The sequence below is a fragment of the Alternaria atra genome (assembly GCF_907166805.1).
Source record: "Alternaria atra isolate CS162 genome assembly, contig: 25, whole genome shotgun sequence".
NCBI lineage: Eukaryota > Fungi > Ascomycota > Dothideomycetes > Pleosporales > Pleosporaceae > Alternaria > Alternaria atra.
Window position 1 is genome coordinate 1,033,977 of NW_025091323.1, and position 26,755 is coordinate 1,060,731.

General features: G+C 52.4%; 9 protein-coding genes across 9 annotated transcripts; 3 read left to right on the forward strand and 6 right to left on the reverse strand.

The window, feature by feature from the left end:
• Window positions 1–393: 393 nt before the first annotated feature.
• Window positions 394–1,028, forward strand: ALTATR162_LOCUS5336 (uncharacterized protein; the record flags this gene model as incomplete). Its single annotated transcript, XM_043312955.1, has 3 exons — window positions 394–415; window positions 534–605; window positions 655–1,028. 3 exons carry the CDS (start codon window positions 394–396, stop codon window positions 1,026–1,028), a joined length of 468 nt encoding a protein of 155 aa, XP_043168890.1.
• A 319-nt stretch (window positions 1,029–1,347) lies between these two features.
• Window positions 1,348–2,401, reverse strand: ALTATR162_LOCUS5337 (uncharacterized protein; the record flags this gene model as incomplete). The annotated part of the gene is made up of 2 exons (XM_043312956.1): window positions 1,348–2,172; window positions 2,225–2,401. 2 exons carry the CDS (start codon window positions 2,399–2,401, stop codon window positions 1,348–1,350), a joined length of 1,002 nt encoding a protein of 333 aa, XP_043168891.1.
• A 1,996-nt stretch (window positions 2,402–4,397) lies between these two features.
• ALTATR162_LOCUS5338 (uncharacterized protein) lies at window positions 4,398–5,516 on the reverse strand (the record flags this gene model as incomplete). The annotated part of the gene is made up of 1 exon (XM_043312957.1): window positions 4,398–5,516. One exon carries the CDS (start codon window positions 5,514–5,516, stop codon window positions 4,398–4,400), a length of 1,119 nt encoding a protein of 372 aa, XP_043168892.1.
• Window positions 5,517–7,120: 1,604 nt separating this feature from the next.
• Window positions 7,121–8,487, reverse strand: ALTATR162_LOCUS5339 (uncharacterized protein; the record flags this gene model as incomplete). Its single annotated transcript, XM_043312958.1, has 4 exons — window positions 7,121–7,329; window positions 7,387–7,773; window positions 7,826–8,279; window positions 8,338–8,487. The coding sequence occupies 4 exons, from the start codon at window positions 8,485–8,487 to the stop codon at window positions 7,121–7,123; spliced, it is 1,200 nt and encodes a 399-aa protein (XP_043168893.1).
• A 1,937-nt stretch (window positions 8,488–10,424) lies between these two features.
• ALTATR162_LOCUS5340 (uncharacterized protein) lies at window positions 10,425–13,965 on the reverse strand (the record flags this gene model as incomplete). Its single annotated transcript, XM_043312959.1, has 3 exons — window positions 10,425–11,171; window positions 11,221–11,840; window positions 12,078–13,965. 3 exons carry the CDS (start codon window positions 13,963–13,965, stop codon window positions 10,425–10,427), a joined length of 3,255 nt encoding a protein of 1,084 aa, XP_043168894.1.
• A 3,597-nt stretch (window positions 13,966–17,562) lies between these two features.
• Window positions 17,563–19,616, forward strand: ALTATR162_LOCUS5341 (uncharacterized protein; the record flags this gene model as incomplete). The annotated part of the gene is made up of 6 exons (XM_043312960.1): window positions 17,563–17,775; window positions 17,828–18,047; window positions 18,095–18,323; window positions 18,373–19,249; window positions 19,300–19,555; window positions 19,606–19,616. The coding sequence occupies 6 exons, from the start codon at window positions 17,563–17,565 to the stop codon at window positions 19,614–19,616; spliced, it is 1,806 nt and encodes a 601-aa protein (XP_043168895.1).
• Window positions 19,617–20,423: 807 nt separating this feature from the next.
• ALTATR162_LOCUS5342 (uncharacterized protein) lies at window positions 20,424–21,766 on the forward strand (the record flags this gene model as incomplete). The annotated part of the gene is made up of 2 exons (XM_043312961.1): window positions 20,424–20,528; window positions 20,609–21,766. 2 exons carry the CDS (start codon window positions 20,424–20,426, stop codon window positions 21,764–21,766), a joined length of 1,263 nt encoding a protein of 420 aa, XP_043168896.1.
• Window positions 21,767–24,622: 2,856 nt separating this feature from the next.
• On the reverse strand, window positions 24,623–25,188 carry ALTATR162_LOCUS5343 (uncharacterized protein; the record flags this gene model as incomplete). Its single annotated transcript, XM_043312962.1, has 2 exons — window positions 24,623–24,844; window positions 24,889–25,188. The coding sequence occupies 2 exons, from the start codon at window positions 25,186–25,188 to the stop codon at window positions 24,623–24,625; spliced, it is 522 nt and encodes a 173-aa protein (XP_043168897.1).
• Window positions 25,189–25,384: 196 nt separating this feature from the next.
• ALTATR162_LOCUS5344 (uncharacterized protein) lies at window positions 25,385–25,858 on the reverse strand (the record flags this gene model as incomplete). The annotated part of the gene is made up of 2 exons (XM_043312963.1): window positions 25,385–25,733; window positions 25,785–25,858. The coding sequence occupies 2 exons, from the start codon at window positions 25,856–25,858 to the stop codon at window positions 25,385–25,387; spliced, it is 423 nt and encodes a 140-aa protein (XP_043168898.1).
• Window positions 25,859–26,755: the final 897 nt, after the last annotated feature.

Below are 26,755 nucleotides of genomic sequence, written 5' to 3' on the forward strand. Positions count from 1 at the left end.
TGGAGATGTGTTTAGTAGCAGTCGCTAAAGCAGCAGCCGATGTTTGAGATGAACAAAGAGATGTGGATGCGAGGGATGAATAGTGAAGTGGAGGATAAATGCGGAGGAGGAGATGACGATGTATAATGCCTTACCAGGTCGGGTAAACATAGAGCTCTATCTGGCGTTGCCGCCGCAACGACATGGTTACCCGGAGCCGCCCATGCATGATGTTGGAGCTAAACGGAGACGGGGTTAGTCCATCGGCGCCGTGCGACGCAGTGCACGGGCCGCTTAGTAACGCGAGGCCCCGCCCACACACATTTTGCTACTTCACGATTTCGCTTCCGTTTCCTCCCCACCCTTTGCATCTACGTGAGGAAAGCATCTCAACAGAGAGGCTCAGCGTTCAAGATGCAGATCTTCGTCAAGACCCGTAAGTGTTTGATACTACCATCACAGGCTTTGCGCCGCCATCACCGCTTCGATCGCCTCCCATTTCGCCATCACCATCGCAGTCGCCGCGCAGAACATAGCAGCTAACAAACCCACAGTCACGGGCAAGACCATCACTCTCGAGGTCGAGAGCTCTGATACCATTGACAATGTCAAGTCCAAGATTCAGGGTACGTAACCAGGCTTGACTGTGGCACTTTCGCCTCTAATACCCGACAGACAAGGAGGGCATTCCCCCGGACCAGCAGCGTCTGATCTTCGCCGGAAAGCAGCTCGAGGATGGCCGCACTCTTTCGGACTACAACATCCAGAAGGAGTCCACCCTCCACTTGGTCCTCCGCCTTCGTGGTGGTATGGCCAAGAAGCGCAAGAAGAAGGTGTACACCACCCCCAAGAAGATCAAGCACAAGCGCAAGAAGACCAAGCTAGCTGTCCTCAAGTACTACAAGGTCGACGGTGACGGCAAGATCGAGCGTCTCCGCCGCGAGTGCCCCCAGCCCGAGTGCGGTGCCGGTGTCTTCATGGCCGCCATGCACAACCGCCAGTACTGCGGAAAGTGCCACCTCACCTACGTCTTCGATGAGGCCAAATAAGCGCGTCGCCACCGGGGCACGCGACACGATCGATAACGAGTTACGGCATCATGGCATATATGGGAGGAACTGAATAGGTTCACCACAATGTCGGACAACTAGAATCAATCAAACTTGTCATGGACTTCAAAATTGTCTATTATAAATCTGAATTGTGGATTGACTGCTCGGTGCATATGGCACGAGCGTTTCACCAGCGATCTCCCGTGATTTTGCAGATTTTCATATTGCGTTGCCGGCTCTCGCGTTACCGAATTGGTCACAGAGCGTACATCTTTTGAATAGTCATGGTCTCATTACAGCTGCGTAACATCTGCAGCTACCAACTAACAGATGTGCACATCACTACGACCGCTCCCAACATGCCAATCATGAGTATTGAAAAGGATTCGCCAGACATCTTCACAGCTCCTCCCAGTGCAGCGTTACCACCTTGTCCTGGTGCGATCTCTCCCTGACCATTCCTACCGCCTTGGCTATTTCCATTCCCACCCACATTCCCGCTCCCACTCGATCCTTCGTCCGCTCCATTTCCTCCAACTTGACCGCCATCACTCCTTGCGCTCGTCTCGAGCGGAATGTCCTGTATGGGTTGCCCCGGTGGATTATTAACACTGTTGACCTGTGTCTGGAAGTCCTCCAACGGGTTTTCGATCATTGCGCAGGGCATTCGTCCTCCGTTTGCGCTGAGCGGACCGGGAGCAGGTTTCGTGGTAAGTTGCGAAGCACCGGGAAAGCGCTGAATGCTGTTTGTAACACTAATGGGAAGGTTGAAGATGGTGTACCGTTCCACGCCATTCAGTCGGTAGTTCTGGTGTATACTGATGTTGTAGTCTCCCCTCGCAGTTGAACCCTCATCTTCGTTGTTATCTCCGACTAAACACTCCGGCCATTCGAAGTTAATGTGCTTGACTGTTTGGCCGCTTTCTTGATCTAGTATGTCTGCGAATGGTGGTGTGGAGGTCGTTAGGTTCGATATCGTGAAGTTCTTCTGCGTAATTGTAGATGTGAGGAAGAGCGTAAAGTTGAAGACTTGTGTGAGCGGATCGGCAATGTTGCGTGGCGGTACGGGGAGTTTACCATCGCCTGAGATATCGAGCGCGATGTGAAGGAAGTCGCCGCCCATGGGCGTAAAGGGCTGGGGCTTGTCTTTTTGTCAGCCGAAGTATTGCGCATCCTTCAATACCTCAACGTACTGCTAGTATTATCCCTAAGCCCGGTGTAAAAATTCGTCCATTCACGATAGTGAACGCGCTGGTGTCGGGACCATTGTTTTGTCCATTACGATTATTGTTGCCATTCTGCCTTCTCTCAAATGGCCCATGGTTCGGCGACCACGTCCCTAGCATTTGCGCATCGATGACATTGTGCATTAGACATAACGAAAAGAGAGACAGTAACGGAAAAAAGGATGAAAAAATCATTGCTCAACAACGATGCATGCTGACCAGCAGTAACGACAGGAAGAAAGAAGCGAAAAGGACAACCTGAGGTGGGATATCTTGTTAGCAGGAAATCAAGGAAGCGCAATTATAGCGACGATTCGCAGCCCGCAATAGCCGGTAGAGGTATCGCGTGCCCAGAGGCCTTTGCATGATGCTTGATAGAGGGCGAGAGCAGCCTTTCATGCAATACTTGACAGAATGAGTCTTGTGAGGCTTGCGTGTCACGTTCCGAGACGCGTAGTGTCTGAGCCGTGATGATTCGGGTGTGGTTCAGCCGGCGGGGGAATCGTTCGCTTAGTCATTTCTTGCGTGCCTATTCACCCTTCAATCCCTCAACTGCAACGCGTCGACGAGACTGGATTCCTCACTTTTGCAAGCTCAGATACTTAGCAATTCCCAGAAAATGAGTTGTACATGCATTCTTTTCTCGGTGTCTTTTGGCATCTGTGGTCTTGAGTCAACACTGTGCTTACCTCAATTGCTTGTAAGCCTTACGGGCAGCCGAGCCAGCTGGAACAACTGTGGAGAGCTAAGGATTGATGGCTGGGTGCCCCAATCCGAAGACGAATGATGGTGCATGCGCTCAAGCCCTAGCGGAACCTCTCTTCAGCTACTTATAGCAATGTCAACGGCACATTGTATGTGAAATGAATTCTACGAAATCGCTTGCAACTCGATTAAAGAATGTACTGGGGACCGAGACATACATGTAGCAATCATGGCTTGTGTCGCTCTCAATGCAGCACGTTTGCACATTCCGGCCATACTGGACGCACATTTGAACCAGGTCAAATCGCAGATCGCTAGTTCATCTTCATCAGCGGTTACGATAGTCAGCTTTGTAGCGAGCTGCTGAAATTAGCTCGCGAGAAGCTTGACGAAAGCCGGAAGCTTCGACGATCCCGCAGCAAGCATGAAATCCGTGCAATTACAGGCGAGCTCCCACCTATTGCCGGAAATATACAAGGCTCATTTTGACATAACGGCACGCACTTCACGCTCGAAACCCCGCGTCCTCAGACCGCAGATAAGGAAACTGTTGAACGCATGGAGAATAGCGACTTCTTCTCACGCGTTCCCGATCTCTCAACACGTCTGACTGTCCGATGTTAGGGACATAGCCAAGAGCCTGTCACGAACTGGTTCCGCGAAGAAGTCAGTGACTCTTTCAGGCATACTCAATGTCATTGATGGCGTCAGCGCCACGGAAGGGAGATTGGTCATCATGACGACAAACCACCCTGAGACACTTGATCCAGCATTCTATCGTGGAAAGCCGGACATTTCTTTCGAGCAATTTGCTGACTGGTTACAGCGCGGCGCGGACAAGTTCTCTTGTACCATTGACGACACCAAACTAGATGAGGAGCTCCTCCAGATCAGCACATGCGATCTTGTTGACTATATCGCAGCAGCAGCAGCATCTGGCATTGAGGTAGCTTCCGAAGTGCAAACGACGCATCGAAGAACATGACCCTGGAACCCCACCAAAGCCTTGAATAACCCACGCTTCAGCTGTCGTCTCTTCGCGCACCATAGCCAGGCTAGCCCTGTTCACTCGATCGCCTCAGTCATGTTCTCAGAGCCAGGTGAGTTGGCGCTAGCGTCGCCTCTCCCTATCGCTGCAGAACCGGTTGTGCTTGAAAAGGAGCGCAATGATTCTGGCGTTGATGACTCTGAAACTGATGAATTTGACACTCCTGGATAGTAGTTTGGCTCGTCCAGTAAACCAACCCAAGTCGTCGCTGATCAGATCCCACAACGCAGTAGAATAACGCAGTCTAGTACATAGTAAAAAAGGGTATACCACATCTCGAGTGCATTTTGATTCATTCATACGTCATGGAAGAAAATAAAGTAAAGTCTATTGGTATCAAAGAAAGTCGTATCAACCGTGTGCAAAAGTATACACACAGTCTTGTAATTATTGCCAGGGCTGGTTGTCATGTCGCCCATACTGGTGTTCTGACGACACAGAGGACGCACTAGTCCCATGGGTCTCAGGAGGTGCCGAATGAGCCAGAATCTCTTCTTTGCTCTCCGCCAAACTAATCTTATCCCCACTGTCTTCGCGAGCATGACTCTGGACCGTAAATTCTGTTGTTTTGATGACGCTCGATGGAAACGCTTCATTGTTTGCTTTTCCACTGCTGACATGTACCTCCCATTGCTCTTGGTGATCTGTGGCTGTGGCTAGAACGGAGCGTTGATGCCCCGTTCCCCTCATCGTTCCTTTCATTGTTCCTAGCGCCATACCTCGGGATTGATTGCCACCATTGCTGTACGAGTTGGCACACTCACTTCTAGCGTTCCTAGTCAACTGGACGAGTCGGTTGAGAATGCTGAATTCGAGCTTGAGCTTGATGCTGTATACGAGCGGCTTCCACGAGGTCTGAATCTCAAACATGTCGGCGAATTCGAGGCCCAGGATACTGAAGTCGAGGAGGATGACAAGGAAGTTGACGAAGAGGAGGTGGTGGAGTAGGCTTTTTGTGCCAAAGTTTCCGATTGTTCGTTCCATTCGAAGGAGTTTTATGGTCTCGTAGACGTATAGGCCGGAGATGATGAGTTCCTGGGCGATGAAGACGCTGAGCTGGATCTTTTCGTAGATTTGATAGGGTCGTACGAAAGGCTCGGGGTTGCCTGAGTTGTTTCCGTAGACCAAAATGATGATAGGTATGTGGAGCCATATGGCGTTGGTAATGATCATGATCAGAACGGCCTTCAACCGTTTCCTATTGTGCATCACGATGTGTAATCGCGAGTAAAGCACGACCGATTGCCCGGTGATCATCGAGCACCACCCTATCAGGATGAGCGTGGCGTAGATGTTCTTTTGCGGAATTTTCGCCAGGTGCATGAGCGTGTATCCAGTGGCGTTGAAGACGATACCCCATGTTGAAATGGTGAAGCTCCAGAAGTAGAGCCCGCTCCGTCTCTTGAACAAGGTGAATATGTAGACATTAAGTTCGAGGAAGTTGTAAAATGCTATGCTGAGAAAAACTGCCGCAATGGTCTTCGACACAACGATGTTGACGGCCATTGCAAGGCAGAAGGGTGTTTGAGGGAGCAAAAAGCAGTGTTAACGAAGCGAAGAGTGGAGTTCAAAGCGGATCTGGGGATCACCTCCACAACACTTGTTCAATAACTAGGTTCGGTGCAACCGGGGGGGGTCCCGCCATGGATGGGCAATCTGAATCTTCCATGTTCCCTACTTCGGTATCAGCCGTATCGTATCTGAGCCGCGTCTACAGGGGCTTCAAGGACATACCGATCCCCGTACACACGGACAGTGAACTAGAAAATCACTCACACAGTCAGTCTGTTTCGTCCGGGGAGGGCGGAAAACATCTCATGAGACCCTCATTTTCTTGGCGACACATCATGTTCGCCTATGTGAATGCCCTTATTGGTGAGAGCAGAATGCCATGCCAGCCACACTAGCTTGAATCGCAACCAAATGTCAGTCGGTCGCCACTAGTCCTCGACGTGAATAGAGGTTGCGATTCGCTCCTGTAGCCATGCCTGCTTACCGCAGCCAGCATGTCCCAGTTCAGTTCTTATTTCCCCGAAAGAAACCTTGGCTTTAGAAATCAAGCATCGTATGATCTGGGCTGTATTTCCCGACAATATGGCCATGGATAACAAGGCGACCAGCAGCAAGCAAGTAGAACAGGCCCTTCTCGCAATTTGACATTGCACACTTTACGTGAGGCCTGGATGATTTCGATACCATGGTCGGTGCCTGCTCTAGACCACACAAGTACGATGGAGGGTCCTCCGGATCGACCAAGAATGAGGCACATGGTTAGAAGCTTTATGCGCCTCTTCGATCCCGACCACGATACGATACTTGGTTCCCGGTGTCAAGTGAAGCGCGTCGGTTTGACACCTCCTGCATTGACCTGCTCGCTTGCAGCGTACGCGATTTTAACTTTGAGGTACCTGCAGGTGGCATGGCGGAAGTGCGGTTCAGAACTTCTAGTGTGGCTATGTGCCAAGCAGACCGCGCCATGCTCAGCCGTTCCGCTGGTGCCGCGAAGCGGCATGAGAGTGGCATGCGTTCTTCGTATAATCCGAGATGAGAGAAGAGCTACTTAATGTAGAAAAGTATGTGAACAGCGCTGCACCGTCAGAGAACTCAAATTTCCTGAGGGGGAGGCAGTGCTGTATCGCTTCGTGTTTTGTGTTACGTCGAAGTGGCGTTTAGCAATGGAAGACCCGAAGGCATCCTTCCCACGGGGTACGGGGGGTTACACCGACTGGTAGCCTACGGCCCTTCTCGGAAGCTCGTGGGCTTAGCTCCCCCTTATACGCAGGCCCAACGTCACGTACATCTTTTGCGAACTACCTTGCGCATTCGCGTTGAACTTCCGGTGGTCTTAATCAAATATTTAGCAGACGCCACCATGTAACAGCGGCCTGCAAGCCACTATGTATGGCATAGCTTCGGTACCGTATACTTGACAATAGAAGGTGTGTTATCTTGGAATCCTCTTAGGCCTCACCGTCACTGTAAAATCTCCGAGGTTCTCGAGTCTAGAGCTTTGGCATTTCAAATTACATTACTTGTCTAATTGTGCAGTACAACACATTATGGTTTACGCTCAGTCATCAACTACGCAGCGAAATTGGTGGTTCCATCAATCACTGGATAGGTGCGCCAGACGCAGCAACAGTGGCGTAGAATAGCTTAGTCTGTCCGGTGATGACCATGCGTCCCTCTCCCGCGAACTGGAAATTGGCCGCTGTCATACCAGTGTAGATCTTGCCAATGAGCTTGCCAGAAGGGTTGTAGACCCACACACCGTCACCGGCACCAGCGTAAACGCGACCCTTAGAATCAGTGTGTACACCTGTCACAACACGTTAGCGCCCATATTCAGAGATTTGCGTCCACGTGTGAAACGTACCATCGGGGATGAAAGCGGGAACGTAAGCAAAGGTCCTGCGGTTGTTGAAGGTACCGTCTTCGCAGACATCATATGAGTAGATTGAAGCAGGAGCGGTCAGGTTGAGACCATAGAATCCGCCTACAACACCAGTGTCGGCGACATACGCCTTCTTGCCATCGGGTGAGATAGTAACACCGTTGGGGTGACCGAAGTCATCGGCGACAACGGTCAGCGCACCAGTATCGAAGTTGTAGCGGTACACCTGCTCTCGCATACCAGGGTAAGGACGAAAGTCCTGGAGGTAGCCGTAGAGAGTGTCGGTGAAGTAAAGGTCACCGTTTGTCGGGCTGACGACCAAGTCATTGAGCGAGCTGAATTGGCGACCAAAGTAGTTGTTCACAAGAGCTGTGATGGTCAGTGCCAAGCTTTACGTGCAAAATACGCATGATGTACTTACTGGTCGTGTTGTACGGTGGCAGAGGGTTCATCACATACAATGCCGATGGTACGTTATCACCCTGGCCTTCACCAGCGAAGATGATGTTACCCTTCCAGTTGGTACCGCCGTTAGGGTTAATAACCTGCGGGTTCGAGGTATTGACGACAGTCACGGGTGCTGCCTCGAGGGTTCCGTTCCTCACTTTCTCGGCATCCGAAAGACTGATCTTCTGAATGATGGAAGACTTGTTAAGTCCGGTACCCGCGGCAGGCGCACCAGCATTCTGGACGAAGAAGACTTCCTCTGTCGGAGGGTACCAAGTCACAGCCTCGTGGAAAATGGGATCCGACTCTGAGGTTGCAATGGTAGTCAATGAAGGGTTTTCGCCAATGACATCGTAAAACTCCTCATCGTAAATGTGGAAGGGCTTGGCTGAAAGAGACTCTTCGGTGACACCGGGCCAAACGAATAGCTATCCATTTGTCAGATATTTTTAAGACTGGTGGCGCTGCGCGGGATGGAAAACATACCGTTGAAGCATTCGCTCCTGAAGGCGGTGGGACATTTGGCAGAACGTTGAAGCTCTTCTGGTCAACGATCTGCGCAGACTCGGGTACAGTCTGCGCGAAAGCACAGCCAACTGCTGCGCTAGCAGCCAGGAAGACGGATGTAGATGGCATCTTGAATTGAGTTTGACCGGCTGTAACTCTCCAAACCCTGGGGACAGCGCAGGTATAAGAAGTACATAATAGGTCAACGGATAATCTCTTCACCGTTTGTCACTAGGCCAGTTGAAAATTAGATTATCTCGGCATGTATCCATATAGCGGTATTTTCGTCATCATGCGGGTTCCTACTGAGCTGCATTTGGTATGGCATAATAGAAGAGGGCCGATGGCGTTCAATTATTCAAGGATTAGAGAGGCCGGTGATGAAGCTAGGCGCAATGACCCCGTGGGGTCGGGATATCGCAACCCCGCCCTGAAGGCGCACAACGAACTCCAGTTCCCTCTGAGGGGGCAAGGTTTTGACTACCAATGAAAATGCATTCGCATCTCAACACCTCATTCGATAATGAACATTATTTTCGCGCAAATTGGAGGCTAAACAGGCGTACGGTGCTTTGTATGCAGCTTACCATATATTCCTTGCTTCCCCGATGCGCACCAAGCCATGGTACCTTCTTGGCGCGACAGTTTGACCGGACCGGCTAGGGTCTCTCGAGCCGTCCCCGTTGCCGAAATTCTTTGACCAATACACTAGAAGGCGAGATTCATCTCTTCGTGTTCATGTACGTGGACGGAGATACATTGCCGCATAGGGCTGCGGCATGAATAGAATTCCTGGGTTCCAAGGTTCCGTGCCTGCGTCCTACATCTACCAAAAAGCTTAGCCTATTCTTGTCAATATGTATCATATGTACGGATGAGCCGGCTGTTTACGCCCGAGTTTGGCAGAGGAACTCAGCACGGTCGCTGTCAGTTCGTGAACATTGGTAAGTTGGCTGGCTCATTGAATCCTTAATCTCTCTCCCTAAACCTCAGTACTTCGAATTAACCAGCCCCCAACCTTTCCATCCAAAATCACCACTGCAGGCTATTTTCAAGCATCGAAACATTGTCAAACTCCAGCGCAAAGCAATCCCAACCCAAGTCGTAAACATAAAAAACAATCGATGACTATACATATAAAGAGCCTTCCATCTTTCCTTTACGAAACGACATGCCATTCCACACATCGAGACTGGATCTGCCTACAAAAGCCTACTTTGATCCATAATCAAACAAAAGACGTAGTACATCCGCTCCATAGAGAAAAGTATTAGCCATGGCGGGTATTTTTGGTGAGGATGGCCTCGCATTCTTAGTGGTAGCAGTGGTGATCCACCTAGTCACACGTTTCGGAAACCAACCTACCCTAATAGTACACACGTATACAGCATCAGCACATCACACAGGTCGCAAGCAAGGCGCTATGGATATGGGTCATGAAAATCCTGAGTGATATTGCTCTTTCAACATTACCCCGGTGTCAACCGACCACCGACCACCATCCACTGCCATGACCCACCAGGCCTCCTCAACGCCATCCACACACTCCCTACATTGGAACAGTAAAAGCCGTTACCAGTCGTTCAATACGAAAAAGAGAGAAACGCCAATCCCCATTCGCGCTGTTTTCCAGCTGCGAAGGTATCCTCGTGGGGGGAATGCATATGCAACGCACAAAACTCCAAGTATAATGGCCAAACCCAAACCCCGCCAAGAAAGGACAAAGCCTTGTGCCCTAAGATATCGTTGGCCGTAACAGTCAGAAACTCGTAATAACAGTGAGAAACAAAGGAAAAGTATAAGAAACAAAACAGGCGACTCGTAATACAGTGAGTCGTGAAGCATCAGAAGTGCTTTTGCCCTTTTTTCGATCTCAAAACGCCAGATCGTCAAAATAGTGTACAAGGGTGATGATGTTGATGATGTCGAGGTACAACAGTATCGCCAGACATTCAGAAAATGGCTGCAGATGCACGTCGCAATCAAGACTGTGTTTATGCGGAGTAACCGGAGCGGAGTTGTGACAAAGGAGCAACACTGGATAATGAGCAGCCTGGCGCGAGCGCTTAGCTCATATCCATCATGTCCTCAAATACGCCGTCCTGGTATTCACCAGCGTAGGTGGCAAGAACTTCATCGCTGGGCCCGAAGTTGCCTTCGTAAATGGTGGCACCAGCGCGGCGTCTTGACTCGACCCATCGGCAGCCGTAACATTGGAGTACTTGCTCCGCAGTCGGTCGCATATCGGGGTCTCGGTTCAGCATGGCGTAGACGATATGGTCCATCGAGTTAGGATCGTTGCGCTGCACCATGAATGAAGGTGCGCGGGCCAGCTCCTCTTCAGGGTTAGAAGCCGGCTTAACCATAAGTGACGCCATCGAATCTTCAGCGGCGTCCGACATGAGAAAACCGTCCATGGAAGGTCTAGCCGTCTCAGAGACTGGATCGCCATGGGAGTCCCGACTAAGTGTGCTGCTGTCGGCGCTCCAGGTCAGGCTAGGAAGTACGTTCTCAAACTCGCCCGACCGCAGCTTTTGCCAGTAGTCGCCATTCTCAGGAATGACGCAGTTACCGGCAATCTCAGCTAGCATCATGCCAAGGGCGAAGACATCGGCAGGCTTGTCGAATCGGCCGGAGAGTTGCTCGGGTGCGAGGTAGTGGCGGTCGCCTTCGCCATCGATACCAGCTGGGGCTGGCCACTGGCTCGCTAGACCGAAGTCTGCGATCTTCAGTCCGCCCTCGAAGTCGATAAGGACGTTGGCGGGCTTGAGGTCGAGATGAATATAGCCAGCGTCATGAATGGACTTGAGACCCTGCAATAGGATTAGCGGTGCTACAAACAAAGACTAAATTTAGACGTACCATCAGAAGTTCGAGCAGGATCTTCCAGATGCGGAAGTCATCGAGACGGCTATTAAAGCCAACGGTGTCGAGATATTTTCTCAAGTTACCGCCCTCGCAATACTCGGTCTGGATGTATAGGTGTTGATCAAATTCCCAGTGGGTCTTGATGTCCAACACATGCTCGTGGCCCTGGAGAGCGTAGAGGATGTCGACCTCGCGCATCTTCTTTTGACGGTCACCTGCGCCGATGTACGGCTTCTTCGACTTCTTTACGACCCATACCTGGCTGCCAGCGGGTGACCTTAGTGGCGAGATCTTGACCGGCTGGCTCACACGATAGACCGTGGAAAACTCGCCCTCTCCGCCATCAAGAGGCTTGATCTCGTGGAACCTTTCACTCAAGGACTCATCCACATCATTCTTAGTTAGGCCGATAGGGATGGCGCCTTGGACACTTCCGAAGAAGCCAGAATCACGAGGCGTTGTCGGGGTGGCAGGCGCAAAAGAGCCAAAGCTGCTGTTGAAAGGGAAAGATCCCCGTCGGTTACCGGAAATCGAAAGCTTGCTCGCATCAGGGGGACCAAAGGATTCGTGCGCGGGCGTCTGCGGTGATGGTGCGCCGAAGAGACTTCCAGCTGCTGTAGAATGTTTAGTATTGCTCTCGCTATTCGAAGATGGAAGGGATGTACGAGCAACCCGCCGCGAAAGAGACAGAGGGCGAGCCACAGCGTTGGTTTGCCGCAACAGCCGACTCCGATTCTCGTTGAGAGCGTGTGCAGAGGGGGACTTGTTAACCGTTGACTCAGACTCTTCATTCTCTGACGAGCTGTCTTCATGCGGGAAAGTCTCTAGATCTATGCGAGATGTGTACTTACTCGTCGGCCGACCATCATTGTCGGGTACTGCAAATGTGTCTTGGCCAATAGAAGGGCGCGAGCGGAACGTCTTACGGCGCAGGCTGCTCTCCTTGGAGCGACGACTAGACCCACCACTAGGCTTAGTCGGTGTGGGTGGCATGTCATCCGCACTCGATTGACTGTCACCCATCCGGTTCGCTGTCGGTGATTGTGTGTCCGGCTGGACATCTTCATCGTTGTCTCCGTCGATACTTACGAAGCTTCCTCGGCGTTGCATGGTACTGCCCATGCCGCCAAAGATGCTTGGTCGCTTACCGAATGAATCTGTCGTGAACTTTGATACGTTTGATACACTCGCACTAAATGGCGTGCTAGGGGTACCAAATTGATGCTGCGGTCGAGCTTCGTTGCCGAAGAGGCTGCCGCTCCTCTTGACCAAGGGTGTGTCAAGGTCTACGGTGCGTTCTCCTGCAGCTGGAGGAAACGACTGACGCTTCGATGGCGTGTCAGGCATGACATAGACGCCACCTGCTGCTGGCTCGTCCGCATTGCGATTCTTCTTGGATAGAAGGCCGGTCGAGAAGGCGACAGGTGCCGACGGCGCGATCTTGAACGGCGTGTCGAATGAGTCTTGCGATGACTGCTCACCGTCCGGCGCATATGGGCGCCCGATGCCAATCGGAAGTGAGCGAGAGAAATGTGGGTTTGCGGGCATTGGAGGCGGGGCGCCCCATTGAACTGCTGGAGCTCGGGGAGGGGCCATTGGTGTGCCGTGTACGCTGGATGAAGCAGAGGATGGTGTATGTGCATGTGATAGTGGGTGCGGTTGTGCTGCTCCGGCTCCACCACGAGGAAATGGCGTTGGCAAGCCCATGCGTCCGGCGTCGAAGGTTGACTTGCGGAATGGCGTCTGGACAGGCGGTGTCTGTATTGATTGGTTGAAAGTGCTATCCATCGACACGCGATTGCGCGTTTTGGAGGCAGCTGGTCCAGGCATGGCGAACTCGCTGTCGTGACTCGGCTTGCGCGGAGTGTTGGATCGTTGCGATAGGGTCGACCTCCGCAGTGACGTTGTCCGGCGGATGGGTGATGTCGCGCCAGATATAGGTGAGCTGTTGAAAGAGAAGCCGTTGGTCAGGTCGTTGTACGAGCGCGAGCTCTCATCAGCAGAGATGCGCGGTGCGGGGGTTGGGTCGAATATGCTCTCGAAGTCGTTTCCGAGGCTCGACACGCCGTGTAAGCTTCGGCGCTTCGCCATGGGGCTGCTGCCGGGCGATCCGCTGAGGTTCATGAGTCCATCGTTGCGCTTGAGTGGGCTTGACTTTGCGGGGGGCGCGGGCGACAGTTCGGGGCGACGCGCAAACTCGAACTTGATGGGCTTGTCGTCTACCTCTAGTCGCTTGTCCATGTCCATGGTGTCCGGGGACTCTGCGCTCGGTCGTCGCGCGCAGGTGTTTTCTTGGCCAGGTGATTGTCGCGTAATGAAGGGGGTTGCGTTGCCAACGTCGGTGGACTCGGCTAAGGCGCGTCGCCGCGGGCTCTTGGAATTGCTGTTGCGCGTGCGCGGTGATGACCGGAAAGGGCCTGAGCGTCGCAGAGAGAACTTCTTCTTGGCAGGAGCAGCTTGCGCCAGCGGTGACTCAGGGAAATTCGCGATGGGGCTTGTAACCTTGTGCGCCTTGGGGGAGAATGCGCGCGCAATGGCGAGAGGAGAGATGGGAGAGCGGGGCGTGTCGGAGTTGCGGAGCTGGAAACGCGACTGTTTTGATGGTGAGCGCGAGAGAGAGCGTCGGAGCTCCTGGAGGTGGGAGAAATGGGTGCTGTCGAGTCGATAGCTGTGGGGTCCCGTTGGTGAGGGAAAGTGCATGGTGCCACATTCGCGACTGGGCGAATATCCGTAATCCATGGTTCGCGTAACGAGAGCGTCTCAATGCAGATTTTTGGCCCGTGGTAGAGGCGTTTGATGCGAGTCGGGGAGGTTTGGAGACGAGACTATGCAGGTGGCGGGCAGTAAAGTCTCCCGTGACGTGTTGTCGTGTTTTAGGCAGGCGCAGAGGGCATGGAGATGTTTTCAGTCTTGAATCGATAGCGATAGCGCTGTGGTCCTGCTAGTACGTGTTGGTGCGGGCGGTGGTATGAATGCGTGGAATGTTGTCGGCAGGCGCGCAATGTCGTGGGGCGCGATAGTGACGATGTTGGCCAAGTTCCGTGATTCCACCTTCAACAAGCAACGGCCAAAGTCCGGTGGTGCTCCATACAAGGCCTGGTGATGGAGGGTCCTGGGTGGAGAAAGGATGGCTGGAGGTGGAGAGAGCGTGGTTGGTGTTGTCGGCGTGGCCTAGGGTGATTTGCTGTATCGTGTACTGGGGAAGCGAAGGCGCAATGCGCGCGTGTTTACCTCCGCACGCCAGGCAAGTACAAGTATAGTCGAAGCACGGCAGGCGCGACAACGACGTGATGATGCAATGACGAGGAGAGAGTGAGAGCGATCGAGCGATGAAAAGACCCTTCTTGCGCTCGATAGCGATCGGCTGGGAATGCTGTGGTATATGGGAGAAGACGCGTTCTCGCAGGGTGTCTTTTCGCCCGTGTGGCAGGAAGACAAGGGGCCCGTGCACCCAACCCACCCACTTACTGCGTGACGCCCTGCAGCGCGAAGCCCGTTAGCCCTGCCTACCAATAGAATGCAGAACACCAGCACAAAGTGAAGCAGTCATACGGTCGGACAGAATTAGGCACTGCGATTATAGACACGTAAAGCTCCACCTCTGCCAGACCGCTGCGCTTCTAATGCAGTGCGAGGCGCTGGTGCGGAGCCTTTGCCACGTCCAAGTTTGCATGTTTACACGTTGTGTTTGTTGATCAACAACACGAAATCAAAACAACACGGAATCCTCGCCACCATCACACCTCTCCCCAACCACGGTATCGGCACCAGGGCGCTCGAACCACCCGCTGACCCATTCATCCAGACTCTCTCCATGCCCAAATTAGCAAATCTTATCGTCTTCATGCCATCGGGTGGCCGAGTCACGCGGAATAGGGGCTCCAGCTTTGCTCCAGCTTTGCACGCCCGCCTGCCACCAGTTCGGCGGCCCGCGTCACAATCTTAGCTTCCCCATTATGATTGACTTTGCAGCTCGCCTGCAGCCTCCCTATCGATTGTATGCATCTTCGCCTATCTAGCTATCGATAGGCTTTGCGAGTCGTGGAAAACGTCGCCTCCATATTCTTTTCCCTGCAGTGAGCTGAAGTGCCCTTGCAATATTCCAGGGCGTCGTCATCAGCTCCTTCTCAGCTGAATGTGATTATTGCCCAAGAAGCCTCTTTGCGTTGTTGACGCACAGCAACACGGTACCATCGGATCCCCCTCGCCATGTTTCGACTTGTCCGATCGCACGGCTTCCGGCGATGGTGAGTTTTGCTGATGATGTTTGGCCTGCAGTTAGCCAGCCGCCCATCCCATGGCGTCGGGATCGAAGATGGTGGTTACACATGACGTAGCCTCCTGATCTCTCCCCCAGCTTTCGATGTGAGAGCCACTCCGTGAACGTGGAGCGGATAAGCTATTGATCTGATGCACGCTAGAAGCTCACAAGGCTGCAGATAGGTGCTTCTCGGAGGCGGATCGTATGCCGCTCGATAGTCTTCTTCAAGGAATGTGCTCACGAGGCCTTGTTTGATCAACAACGCAGGTACGATCTGTAGCCGCACCTTCCCGGAGATTTTAGTGGTGAAGTCGACGCAACCATCAGCCTGGCCTCAAACGCAAAAGCACGTGGGAAGTCAAGCGTCCTCGAGCTGTCACGCGTCAACTTCATGGCGTCATCGTGAAAAACAACATACTGAGACCTCGAATCTGCCTCATGCGGCCGCTTCTGCGACCTCATTGTTACAGGTACTAGAGATATCCCCGCTAGCCTACCGCTCCAACATGCGGTACTGCAGGAACGCGCTTCCACTGCCATGTTTTCCTGTTTCATCATCGCCGTACCTGCTTTAACCTATTTTGCGTTTCCATATTCCTCTACACCCATCCATCGTCACTACTATGGTACATGCCGATATCGGAAAGATCCGATGGCTGTGAGACCAGCAGCAAATTTCAAGACAGTCGTTGGAAGATGGACCCGAATGTTCCCCGAAACTGTAGTGCGCTGCAGCTCAATCAGTCCTCACCGAAGCGACATTGCATCTATTATGGTCGATACGAGTTTGTTCTGGGTTCCAAATGAGGAACGCGCCATGGGCGCACGGCGACACATCAAGCAGCCACAGGCGCAGGTCAGCCTTAACCGCACTTGCAGCGGGCATCAGCCTCATGATATCCCGAGTTTGATGTTTCAACGCATGTTTCAGGATGCAACTTCGGAGCTCTGATTACTGTCAAGGCCATAACGCTTGTCGCCCAATCCAATCACTATAGTAACATTTGCTGGATTGTCGCCCAGTTCAATTTCCATTTCAATTTCCATGGTAACTGTTCCTAGATGTTGCACTAGGCTTGACGATATTGTGGGGAGATGAGGTGGCTTTTCAACAGGAGAGCATCAGGGCCAGCATCACGACCGTGGTTATGGAAGTAGAAGCCAAAACGGTAGAACAAATGCATCGAAAACCACCGCACTCAAGGTACCACCTAGAACTTCAGCAATCAGAATCCACAAGGCTTACGCGCCAAGAAGCAAGAGAGGGGTTATCGGTCGGTTTTGGGTCGGATATTAGACGCCCAACATGGACAGCTGTCAAAAGGCGACGAACACCAGGGTCCTTCCGTGACAGCGCCTTGAGATCCACAGGGTCCGGAGATGATCTGTTCCCACTGTCCATCCCGTCGCTAAGGTGACGCAAGATGTGCTGCCGTAGATGCCCAATGCTGCGCGTCTTCGTATTGCGCATATTGCGGCCACTGGGTGATCCCTGGATGCTATATCCGGGCATGACCGTGTGAGTCTGTTCCTCGTTATAGTTACTTCGGGCAGAGTCAGAAAGAGGCCGAATGCGTCACTTGAACTTCTTTTAATGAGTCAGGTAAGAAGTGCAATGATGTTGGTAAAGCCAATATTGCTCCGATAGAGGTTGTAACCCACTTTGGGTCAAGAATATGATACAGACACGAACGCGAGTTTGGTTGTGAAATCCATTTACAGATAGTGACCAGACAGGGCAAATAATGCTGCCCTTTCATCTTTACCAATGAAATAGCTCTGTTGTATCAATACTCGGGCGCATGCGGGTTCATAGGATGAATTGCTATACTTGCGATGCCCCGGACGCTGGAGTTAGCATATCTAGTATCAATATGGAGGGTATTTGTAATGTATTCAATTATCAAGGAAGAATGCAGCTATGACATGAGGTATGAGTCCCAGAAGCCGGATGGAAAAACTTTGCCCCGCGGCTTGCAGTCAATGGCGATGGCGGGGTGAGTCAAATCGAAAAGTTTGGCGGGGCATTGTATCTTGTCGCGCAGCCCACACGAGCAACACCGAACATCGCAACAATGGCCGACGAACAACCTGCAACACAGCCACCGGCTGCTGAAGCCAAGGACTTGCACACTGACCCAGTCACTGGCGAGAAGATCTCCAAGAGTGAACTTAAGCGCCGCCAGAAGCAGCGTGAAAAGGACGAGAAGAAGAAGGAGAAGGCGGCGGCGCTCCCAGTGCAGCCCAAGAAGGAGAAGAAGGATGATGTCGAAGAATTGAACCCGAACGTACGCTATCGATTCCCCAGCGTCTGTTGGCTTAATTACTCACATACTGCAGCAATACTTCGAGATCCGATCCAACAAGATTAACGCGCTCCGTACCTCCAAGCAACCAAACCCATACCCGCACAAGTTCCACACCAACTACAAGCTTGCCGACTATGTTCGCGACTACTCACACCTTAAGAAGGGAGAGACTGAGCCGGACAAGGAGATTCGCATCGGTCTCCGCGTCATGGCACAGCGCTCTGCCTCCAACGCGCTGCACTTCTATGTTTGTACGTATACGGAATACGGCAATGCCTTCATAGCTAATAGTCCCTAGGCAAGGCTGAGGGTGTCAACATCCAGGTCATGTGTCAATTGCAAGAATCCAAGGCCGACGTACCCTTCGAGAAGCAGCATGAGAACATCCAGCGTGGAGACATCATCGGTGTCATCGGATTCCCAGGTCGCACCAGTCCCAAGAAGGGTGGTGAGGGTGAGCTGAGTATCTTCGCTCGCGAAGTCATTCTTCTCACGCCCTGCCTGAGGATGTTGCCAACGGAGCATTTGTAAGTTCGGCCATGAACTCGGGTGAGCATAGTACTGATGTTGTGATAGTGGCTACAAGGACCAGGAGCAACGTCACCGCAACCGATTCCTCGATCTCATCATGAACGACTCAACACGCAGCACCTTCATCACTCGGTCCAAGATCATCAAGGGTGTTCGCAAGTACCTCGATGAACGGGACTTCTTGGAAGTGCAGACGCCTATGATGAACAAGATTGCTGGTGGTGCGACTGCGCGACCCTTCAAGACATACCACAACGAACTCGATATGGAGCTCTACATGCGTATCGCACCTGAGCTATACCTCAAGGAACTTGTGGTTGGAGGTCTTGAGAGGGTATACGAGATCGGTCGTCAATTCCGTAACGAGGGTATCGATCTCACCCACAACCCTGAGTTCACTACCTGCGAATTCTATATGGCATACGCCGACTACAACGACGTTTTGAACATGACCGAGGAGCTCGTCAGTGAGTTGGTCAAGGAGGTCACAGGCGGTTACGAGACGGTCTACCACACTCAGACCGGCGAGGTATACAACGTCAACTGGGCAAGGCCATGGAGACGAGTCGAGATGATACCCGCATTGGAGGAGGCCACTGGCGAGAAGTTCCCACCAGCCGACCAGCTACACACCGCAGAGACCAACGAATTCCTCAAGAAGGTGCTCAAGAAGGTCAAGGTCGACTGCTCAGAGCCTCGCACCAACTCAAGAATGATCGACAAGTTGGTCGGTGAGTTCATCGAGGAGACCGCTATCAATCCTACGTTCATAATCGGTCACCCCGAGGTCATGTCGCCACTTGCCAAATACCATCGCGATACCCCTGGTCTCTGCGAGCGCTTCGAGGCATTCGTATGCAAGAAGGAGATCTGTAACGCTTACACTGAGCTTAACGATCCCTTTGACCAACGTCTGCGATTCGTAAGTTTGGAACAGATACGTTGAAAACATGCATGCTAATAGTTATACAGGAAGAGCAAGCGAACCAGAAGGCGGCTGGTGACGATGAAGCACAGCTTATTGACGAGACATTCTGTCAGTCGCTCGAGTACGGTTTGCCACCCACTGGCGGTTGGGGTATGGGTATCGATCGCCTGGTCATGTTCTTGACAGACCACTACTCCATTAAGGAGGTGCTCACCTTCCCCTTCATGAAGGACATTGTTGAGGACAAAAAGTCCGCAGCGGAGGTCGTTGACGTAACGCCCAAGCCCACTGAGGGCATTCGTAAGTACACAATGCTTTGAGGTCATCCACAGTTTGCTAACACGATTCAGCACACAAATAGTTTCAACGTAGCATTTTCGGCGTATGGGATTGTTGGGAAATGAATGGGTACAGATACGGATCATGAGACACGTTTCACGGACGACATAGCCAACATAAACGAACTTGAAGACATGAACGGTTCCAGGAGGACGTACAAAAAAGCTCTTTTCCTCTGACTCGTCCCAAATACTTTGACAGTCGACTCTAAAGGTATGCACTAGGTTTTAACCCGCAACTGTTTTGCTCAAAATCGCAGCGAACACTTTTGGGATTCTGTTTGCCCAGAAGTATGTTTAAGGAAAGAACGAGGCTCTTCATACATAGTATACGCCATGGTGGCCTTAAATTCGCGATTACATCATGTTCCTGACGCGGTCTATCATCACCGAACTTCGCTACAAAGGCGTTCATAACCAAAACGTCCTACGGTGCATCGTATCAGAACACCCGAAGCTAGTCACTTTACGAATAGAAGGATTTGCGCATACATCTTCAACAACTGCGGGCAGGATCACGTGCTATATATGGACAATTGGTTTGAGGTTTCGGCTCCCCGCTTACGGACCCTCACGTTTCATCCCCGAACGGCGTCGGACCGCACCATTGCCGCAACATTATCGGTGCGAGTGAACTTTTGCCGAACGGGAACCCTATGAATAGATCGAACAATTATATATGAGACTTGATAATTGAATACTAATGTCTAGTTTTGTGTTTTCAATCTAACTGTTCGCCTCTCACTAACACGTTGCTACATTGTCGAATGCACTTGGCGCCATAAAAAGAGGCTAGATATACAAGATAACCAGGGAAGACTAGATCAGACATGGCGGTACCGGGCGGAAAGTTCTTTATCCAAGAGAAGCTGAAGACTCCGGCGAAGCATCACGAGTCTTATGAACAGCTTTGGGAGACGAAATGGAAGAAGCCTGTATGTTCATTACTAGTCACTCAGTAATATAAATGCGAGAACTGTAATCACGTCAGATTACATTTACTGATAAATCGCAGGCAGAGATGGGCGTCTACCCCTTCATGTTCGGCACAGCCTCAGACTTCGAGCCGATAGTGAAAGAGATGAAATCCAAAAATATGAAAGAGCCCTACAACTGGGACGAATACGCCAAAATCTACTTTCCCCAAGCCGAAAAACTCAAATCCATAGCTGAAGAAGCCGAGAAAAATGGCGAGAAGGGGAAAGCATCAGAATACTACCTCCGCTCCAGCGCCGTTTACCGCATCAGCCGCTTCCCCGCGCCACGCAGCGACGTCCAACGCGAAGCCTGGAAACTAGGCAAAGAAGTCTGCATCAAAGGCCTAGGAATGCGACCTAATCCCGTTCACGAAGTCATGATCCCACACGTCCACGGCAACCAAGAGGAAGGCGACCACATACCCGTCTACCACCTCGTCCCCGACGGCGCCTCCAAAGAGAACCCCGTACCCACTGTCATCATATTCACCGGCCTCGACGGCTACCGCACCGAACTAGCCGTCTGGATGGAAGGCTGGCGCCGCGTAGGCGTCGCCACCATTGTCCTCGAGATACCCGGTACTGGAGACTGTCCCGCTACAGCATCGGACCCCACATCCCCAGACCGTCTCTACAGCTCACTGTTTGACTGGATAGACTCGCAGGAGCGTCTAGATGCGAAGAAAGTTGCCATCTGGGCCTTCAGCACAGGCGGCTACTACGCCATCCGCGTCGCTCACACACACGCCGACCGTCTCGCAGGCGTCGTTGCACTAGGAGGAGGCTGCCACCACATGTTTGCCCGCGAATGGCTCGACAATGTAAACCACCTCGAGTACCCCTTTGATCTCGCCAACACACTCGCCTACAAATGGGGTTACGGCAACGACGTCGAATCTTTCAAACAAGAAGCCATGGATAAATTCTCACTGCTAAACGACGGCACGCTGGATAAACCGCTGTGTGCAAGGTTGCTCTTGGTAAATGGGACTGAGGATGAGATTTTCCCAATTGATGATTACTATCTTGCGTTACAGCATGGTGCGCCCAAGGAAGCGAGGTTCATACCGGGCATCAAGCATATGGGGGAGCCGGAAAGCTTCTTTGTTATTATCAAGTGGTTGTATAGGTTGTTTGGGATTGAGGCTGAGATCGGCGCGCAGATGTCGACGTTGATGTTTAAGCCCAAGTACTAAAGGGTAGTGCGGAGGAAGAACCAAGAGGATGTAACGAGCAACAGGACATTGGGTGAAGTCATGGTCGCCCAAAATCCATGGTCAATACTCTCTTGCTCTTATGCTACTGTGACGGGAATGTTTGCCCAGTATTGCTAACATGTTTTTGATTGCATCTGAATATTCCTTGAGTAACGTCCGTCCCCGAAGGTCGAAAACCTCCTTGCTTCGAAAAATGCAACCAGTACATCCACTTTCTATCGCGATAACTTAGCCTACACAACAGTATATGCTACTCCTGTTTCTACAGCTTCTTTACTACGAACATAAGAGTAGGTCGCATGTAGCTAATACAAAAAATACCATCGCATTATCGCTAGATCGACTAATCCGTAAAGAGCCTCTATGTTAGGTAAATTAGACGTCCACCGCTACAGCACCGCCACAACGCTGCCCGCGGCTATCTAGTCTTCCAGGAAGGTTCTATCTAAGCCCGCAAGCCATCCTAGAGTGTACAGAGGTTGTTACAGGTCGTGTGGCTGCTGTTGCACGGCGATCTATGCAGGGACACCACGCCCGCTGGTACTTGTGCCCGAAGCGCATCGCTAATCCTAGCTACTACGCACGACCCCGCACGTCTCACATCATATTCTGATCAGTCTGTAATTTACGGGTATTGATAAGCTAAGCAGCTCTTCAACGTCTAGGCCTCTTATAATTTAGTATTAGACTGCTTGTCCCTAAACTAACGCCAGCCATGTTCTAGCCCTTCTAATTGCTGTGCGATATCTACACTATACGCGCGAAGAAGCCTACGATAACAGAGACAGAGCAGTCTAGGAAAAACTGGTCTTCCGAAGAGAAGCTTATGGCTACTCTACGTGTCCTATATACATTACTTAAATAGCAACTATGCCTCTCTGTGTTCTAAAGCAGATTCGTAGTGCTGAAAGCATGCTGCCGTAGTTAGATGCTGTGCACCAAGCACCTTCATGTACCCTTCGTATGCTCGCTGGTACAGTCGAATAGCAACAGAGTAATGCTGTTTCCGATGGGAGAGGAATGCTAGATGGTAGACACTGGTGAGCGTGTCGGGGTGCTCTCTCCCAAGCACCTTCTCAGATCCTTCCAGCGCTCGTCGATGCATCGCCTCTGCCTCGTCGTACTTTCCCTGCCTCGACAGCACCAACCCAAGGTTGCTGACGCTGGTGAGCGTGTCGGGGTGCTCTCTCCCAAGCGCCTTCTCAGATCCTTCCAGATCTCGTCGGTGCATCGCCTCTGCCTCGTCGTACTTTCCCTGCCTCTCCAGCACCGACCCTAGTTGGCTGACGCTGGTGAGCGTATCGGGGTGCTCTCGCCCAAGCGCCCTCTCTTGGATGTCTAGTGATGATCGACAAAACCCCTCTGCTGCTGTATACTCGCCCTTTAGGAACAAGTACCAACCTGCGTTAAGACTAGCCCGGGCCTGGCTCATTAAGTCTTCCCTCTCTTCTGTTCTATGACTGACGACCTCTTTTAGGTGCGGAAGCAGCACCTTGCACTGCTCCCACGTCGCATAGTCCCCGCTCGGAAACGCCACGCTCAGAGCTAGTATCGACTCCTTCACCCACCTGCCCAGCTCGCTCTCCGCCTCCAGCCACCGCCTCATCGACAGCTGTACGAGCCGGTGCATCGCCAGCGCCTGCTCTCCGACCTCCGTCCTCACGAACGAGAAGCTGAGCAGCGGCGCTAGAGCGTCCTCAAAGTCTAGCTGGCTAGTGGTGCCTTGCAGCAGCCAGCGCGGAATCCCCTGCTTGTCAAACATGCTCATCAGTGCAAGCAAATCGGCCGCCTGCGGCTCTGTCGCCTGCATGTGCTGGAACGAGATCTGCCATGTCGCAATCACCGCATGCCGGATGCTGTGGTCGCGCCGGATATCCTTCCACTCCTTCCTGCTGAGAAGGTGCACCTGGTTGGCCTCGCTCTCACGGAACAGGTCGAGGTAGGTAGCTATCGTCGTTGTAGACGCTCTCGTCTTGATGTACGCCGCAGCGTGTGTGATGGCAAGCGGTATGCGCTCTAGCGCGTGGACGAGCGCCTTGGCGTCCGCTCGACTGGCCTCGCCAAACGGCACCCTGGTGTGGAGCAGTTGTAGCGCGTCCTCTTCACCCATCGGCTCTACCTCGACAACGCCGCTGTGTCCGCCAACAAGATTGGTGGCTGCGACGGTGTTCCTGGACATGATCAGAATCGTTCCGTGCGCTGTCTGGGGGAGGAAGCTCTCAAGCGGCCTGCTGTGGTCTGTTGCGTCGGCCTGCTGTGCAGAGCCTGTAGCTGTGGCTGTGGTTATAGCTGTGTCTGTGTTTGTACTATCTAGGACACCACCAAAGAACACGCCGTCGTCGTCAACGTTGTCAAGTATTATCAGCCATTGCCCGTTCCGTCCGTCTGACAGCCAGGCATGCACCAGCTGCAAGACGTCTGCCTTTGGGTCTTCGCGCCCAGGCAGCAGAAGCTTATCGGCTATGTCTCTGTATCCTTGCTGGAACCTTGTGGGACTGCTTGCGTGTATCCAGACTACTAGCAAACGCGGGTCTGCCGTTTGGGTTCTGTATGCATACTCGATAGCAATCTGCGACTTCCTAGTTTCTCGTCAGTACTACTGTCCGAAGCAGACATATAGACGAATAGTGCTTACCCGACACCTCCAAGCCCGACTAAAGCTACGCGTGTGTGCGAAGATGCAGCTGCTCTGCGCTCGCTGATCTTAGCGATAACGTCCTCTCGACCAACGAACATGTCATCCCTTGCAAAGGGCACTAGAAACAGGGCATCGCTCGCTAGTAGTAGCAATCTTGTATAAGCGCTGTGTCTTGCTATACGCTATAGGCAATAGTCTTACGTACATGCAACGTCCGCCGTGTCTACGACAACAGCAGGCGGTACCTGCTGGCTTCCTAGCTCCTGCCGCACAAAGGCCTTCAACACACCAGAGACGGCACGGTACCCTTGGTCGTCTCGGCTGCTGTATCGAGCCATTTGCATGTGGTTCGCGTCGATGCTCTCCACCGTCTCTAGTTCTCGCGGGAGGTCGAGTTTCGACGAGAAGTCGTCCACCACCTGCAGCTGTCAGCCTTGCTCTTCGACTAGCAGCATCAACCCACCTTCTCGTTAAGCCCTTTCATGCCACTAATTCCGCGTGACTCCTGGAAGGTGTGGACCTTCAGCGTTCCCTTGAACGCAATCGTCTTAAACTCCTCGTGGATGTTGTCGAGCACTTCGTTGTTCACTTCGAGCGTCTCGAGCAGCCGCTTGTTCGAGTCTTGCAGTGCCAGACGAGCGAGGTTCGAAGCAATCTGACCCCAGCCTGCGTATGCGCTGCCCCGGTGCGGCGTGCCGAGGAAGATAATGAATTTTGTCTGATCGCGAACTGTCTCTGACCGGCGGATAGCCTGCAGCCGCATGTTAGCAGAGCCGTCGTCGTTGTTTAGCAGATCGCTGCGCCCTTACATCTTTGAGGATGATGCCACCAAGGCTGTGTACTACGAACGCAAGTGGTTTCTACGATTACATTAGACATGTACTTACTTTCCATAAACAGGCTAGCAATCTACCTCGTTGTCAATCTCTCTCTAGCCTGACCGACAGGTCTCGGCCGTGCTACGAGATGCTGTTCTTGTTGTTGGCCTGGAAAAGATCGCCGATGACGTCTGCGTTGTACCCGTACGTCCACACACAAGCCTGCGGGATGTCTGCTGCGAGGTACTCTTCGGGCCAGAAGACGGTGGCCGGTGGTGGTGACGATGCGGGGCCAGAGGGCGGCTGCGCTTGTTCTGCGCTTGTCGATAGCGACCTAGCTGTCCGTCGCTTGAACAAAGACTTCAGGCCTTTGGGTTTCTTGGTCGTGTTGTTGCTACCGTTGCTTGCGCTCGTCGTCGTTGCTACCGTCGTCGCCGCCGCCTCCCAGGTTCCTCGAGGATGACCTCGCAGTCCATGGACGAACACGATACTGCCGGCTGTTAGCAGCTGTCCCGCGACGTGTGTGCAAACGCGATCCTACTTCAGGCCAAACCGGTTATCGTTCTGCTCGCTGGCCGTCAGCCTCGTCAAGCTGTGCCGGTGCACAGTCGTCATACGCGCTGTAGGTCCGGAAGCGCGTCACGTTGTGGGGACCACCGCGGCGCTGCACAGCATTCGGGGGGCAGACTCAAGCAACTCGAAGAATCTACAGCAGCGTGAGCATCGAGTGAGTATTGCAAAGGCCATGGTTCCAGCTGCAGGCGGTATCGACCTCAGCCGCACCCTCACCCTCACCCTCACCCTCACGCACAGCGGCTGCAGGTGCAGTGCAGCTCTAGCTGGGCGTGCGCCCCCTGCCACTCGCTGGGCTACGAACGCGAGCGAGCGCTGTTAGACACTAATTAGTAAAATACAGACTAAGAAGGTTACAGGCGACGTGCGGGGTTGTGCATTATTAGCCAGGATTAGCGATGCGCTTCGGGCACAAGTACCAGCGGGCGTGGCGTCCCTGCATAGATCGCCGTGCGACAGCAGCCACACGACCTGTAACGAACTCTATGCACTCTAGGATGGCCTGCAGGCTTAGATAGAACCTTTCTAGAAGACTAAGTAGCTGCGACAGCGTTGTGGTGGCGCTGTAGGACTAGACGTCTAATTTACCTAACATGGAGGCTCTTTGCGGATCAGTCAATCTAGCGATAATGCGACGGTATTTTTTGTACTAGGTACATCCTTTGTGCTCTTAGGTAGCACTAGTAGAAGACGTACGAGCACAAATAGTAGATAGTGATACGTGTGCTGAGGTCTTGTTGTTTGAAGCCGGTGTACCTCTCGCGTTTTTCGAAGCAGGGGGTTTTTCGACCTTGAGGGAGGGACGTTATCATTATCGTTTCATACCGTTCTTCACTTGTTGTAATTGCTTAACACGTACATCTCATATTGCATGGCTGCACTGATATAGTGTCAACAGCTCTTGGGCGAGAGTACGTACTTCGCTATGACGATGTTCCA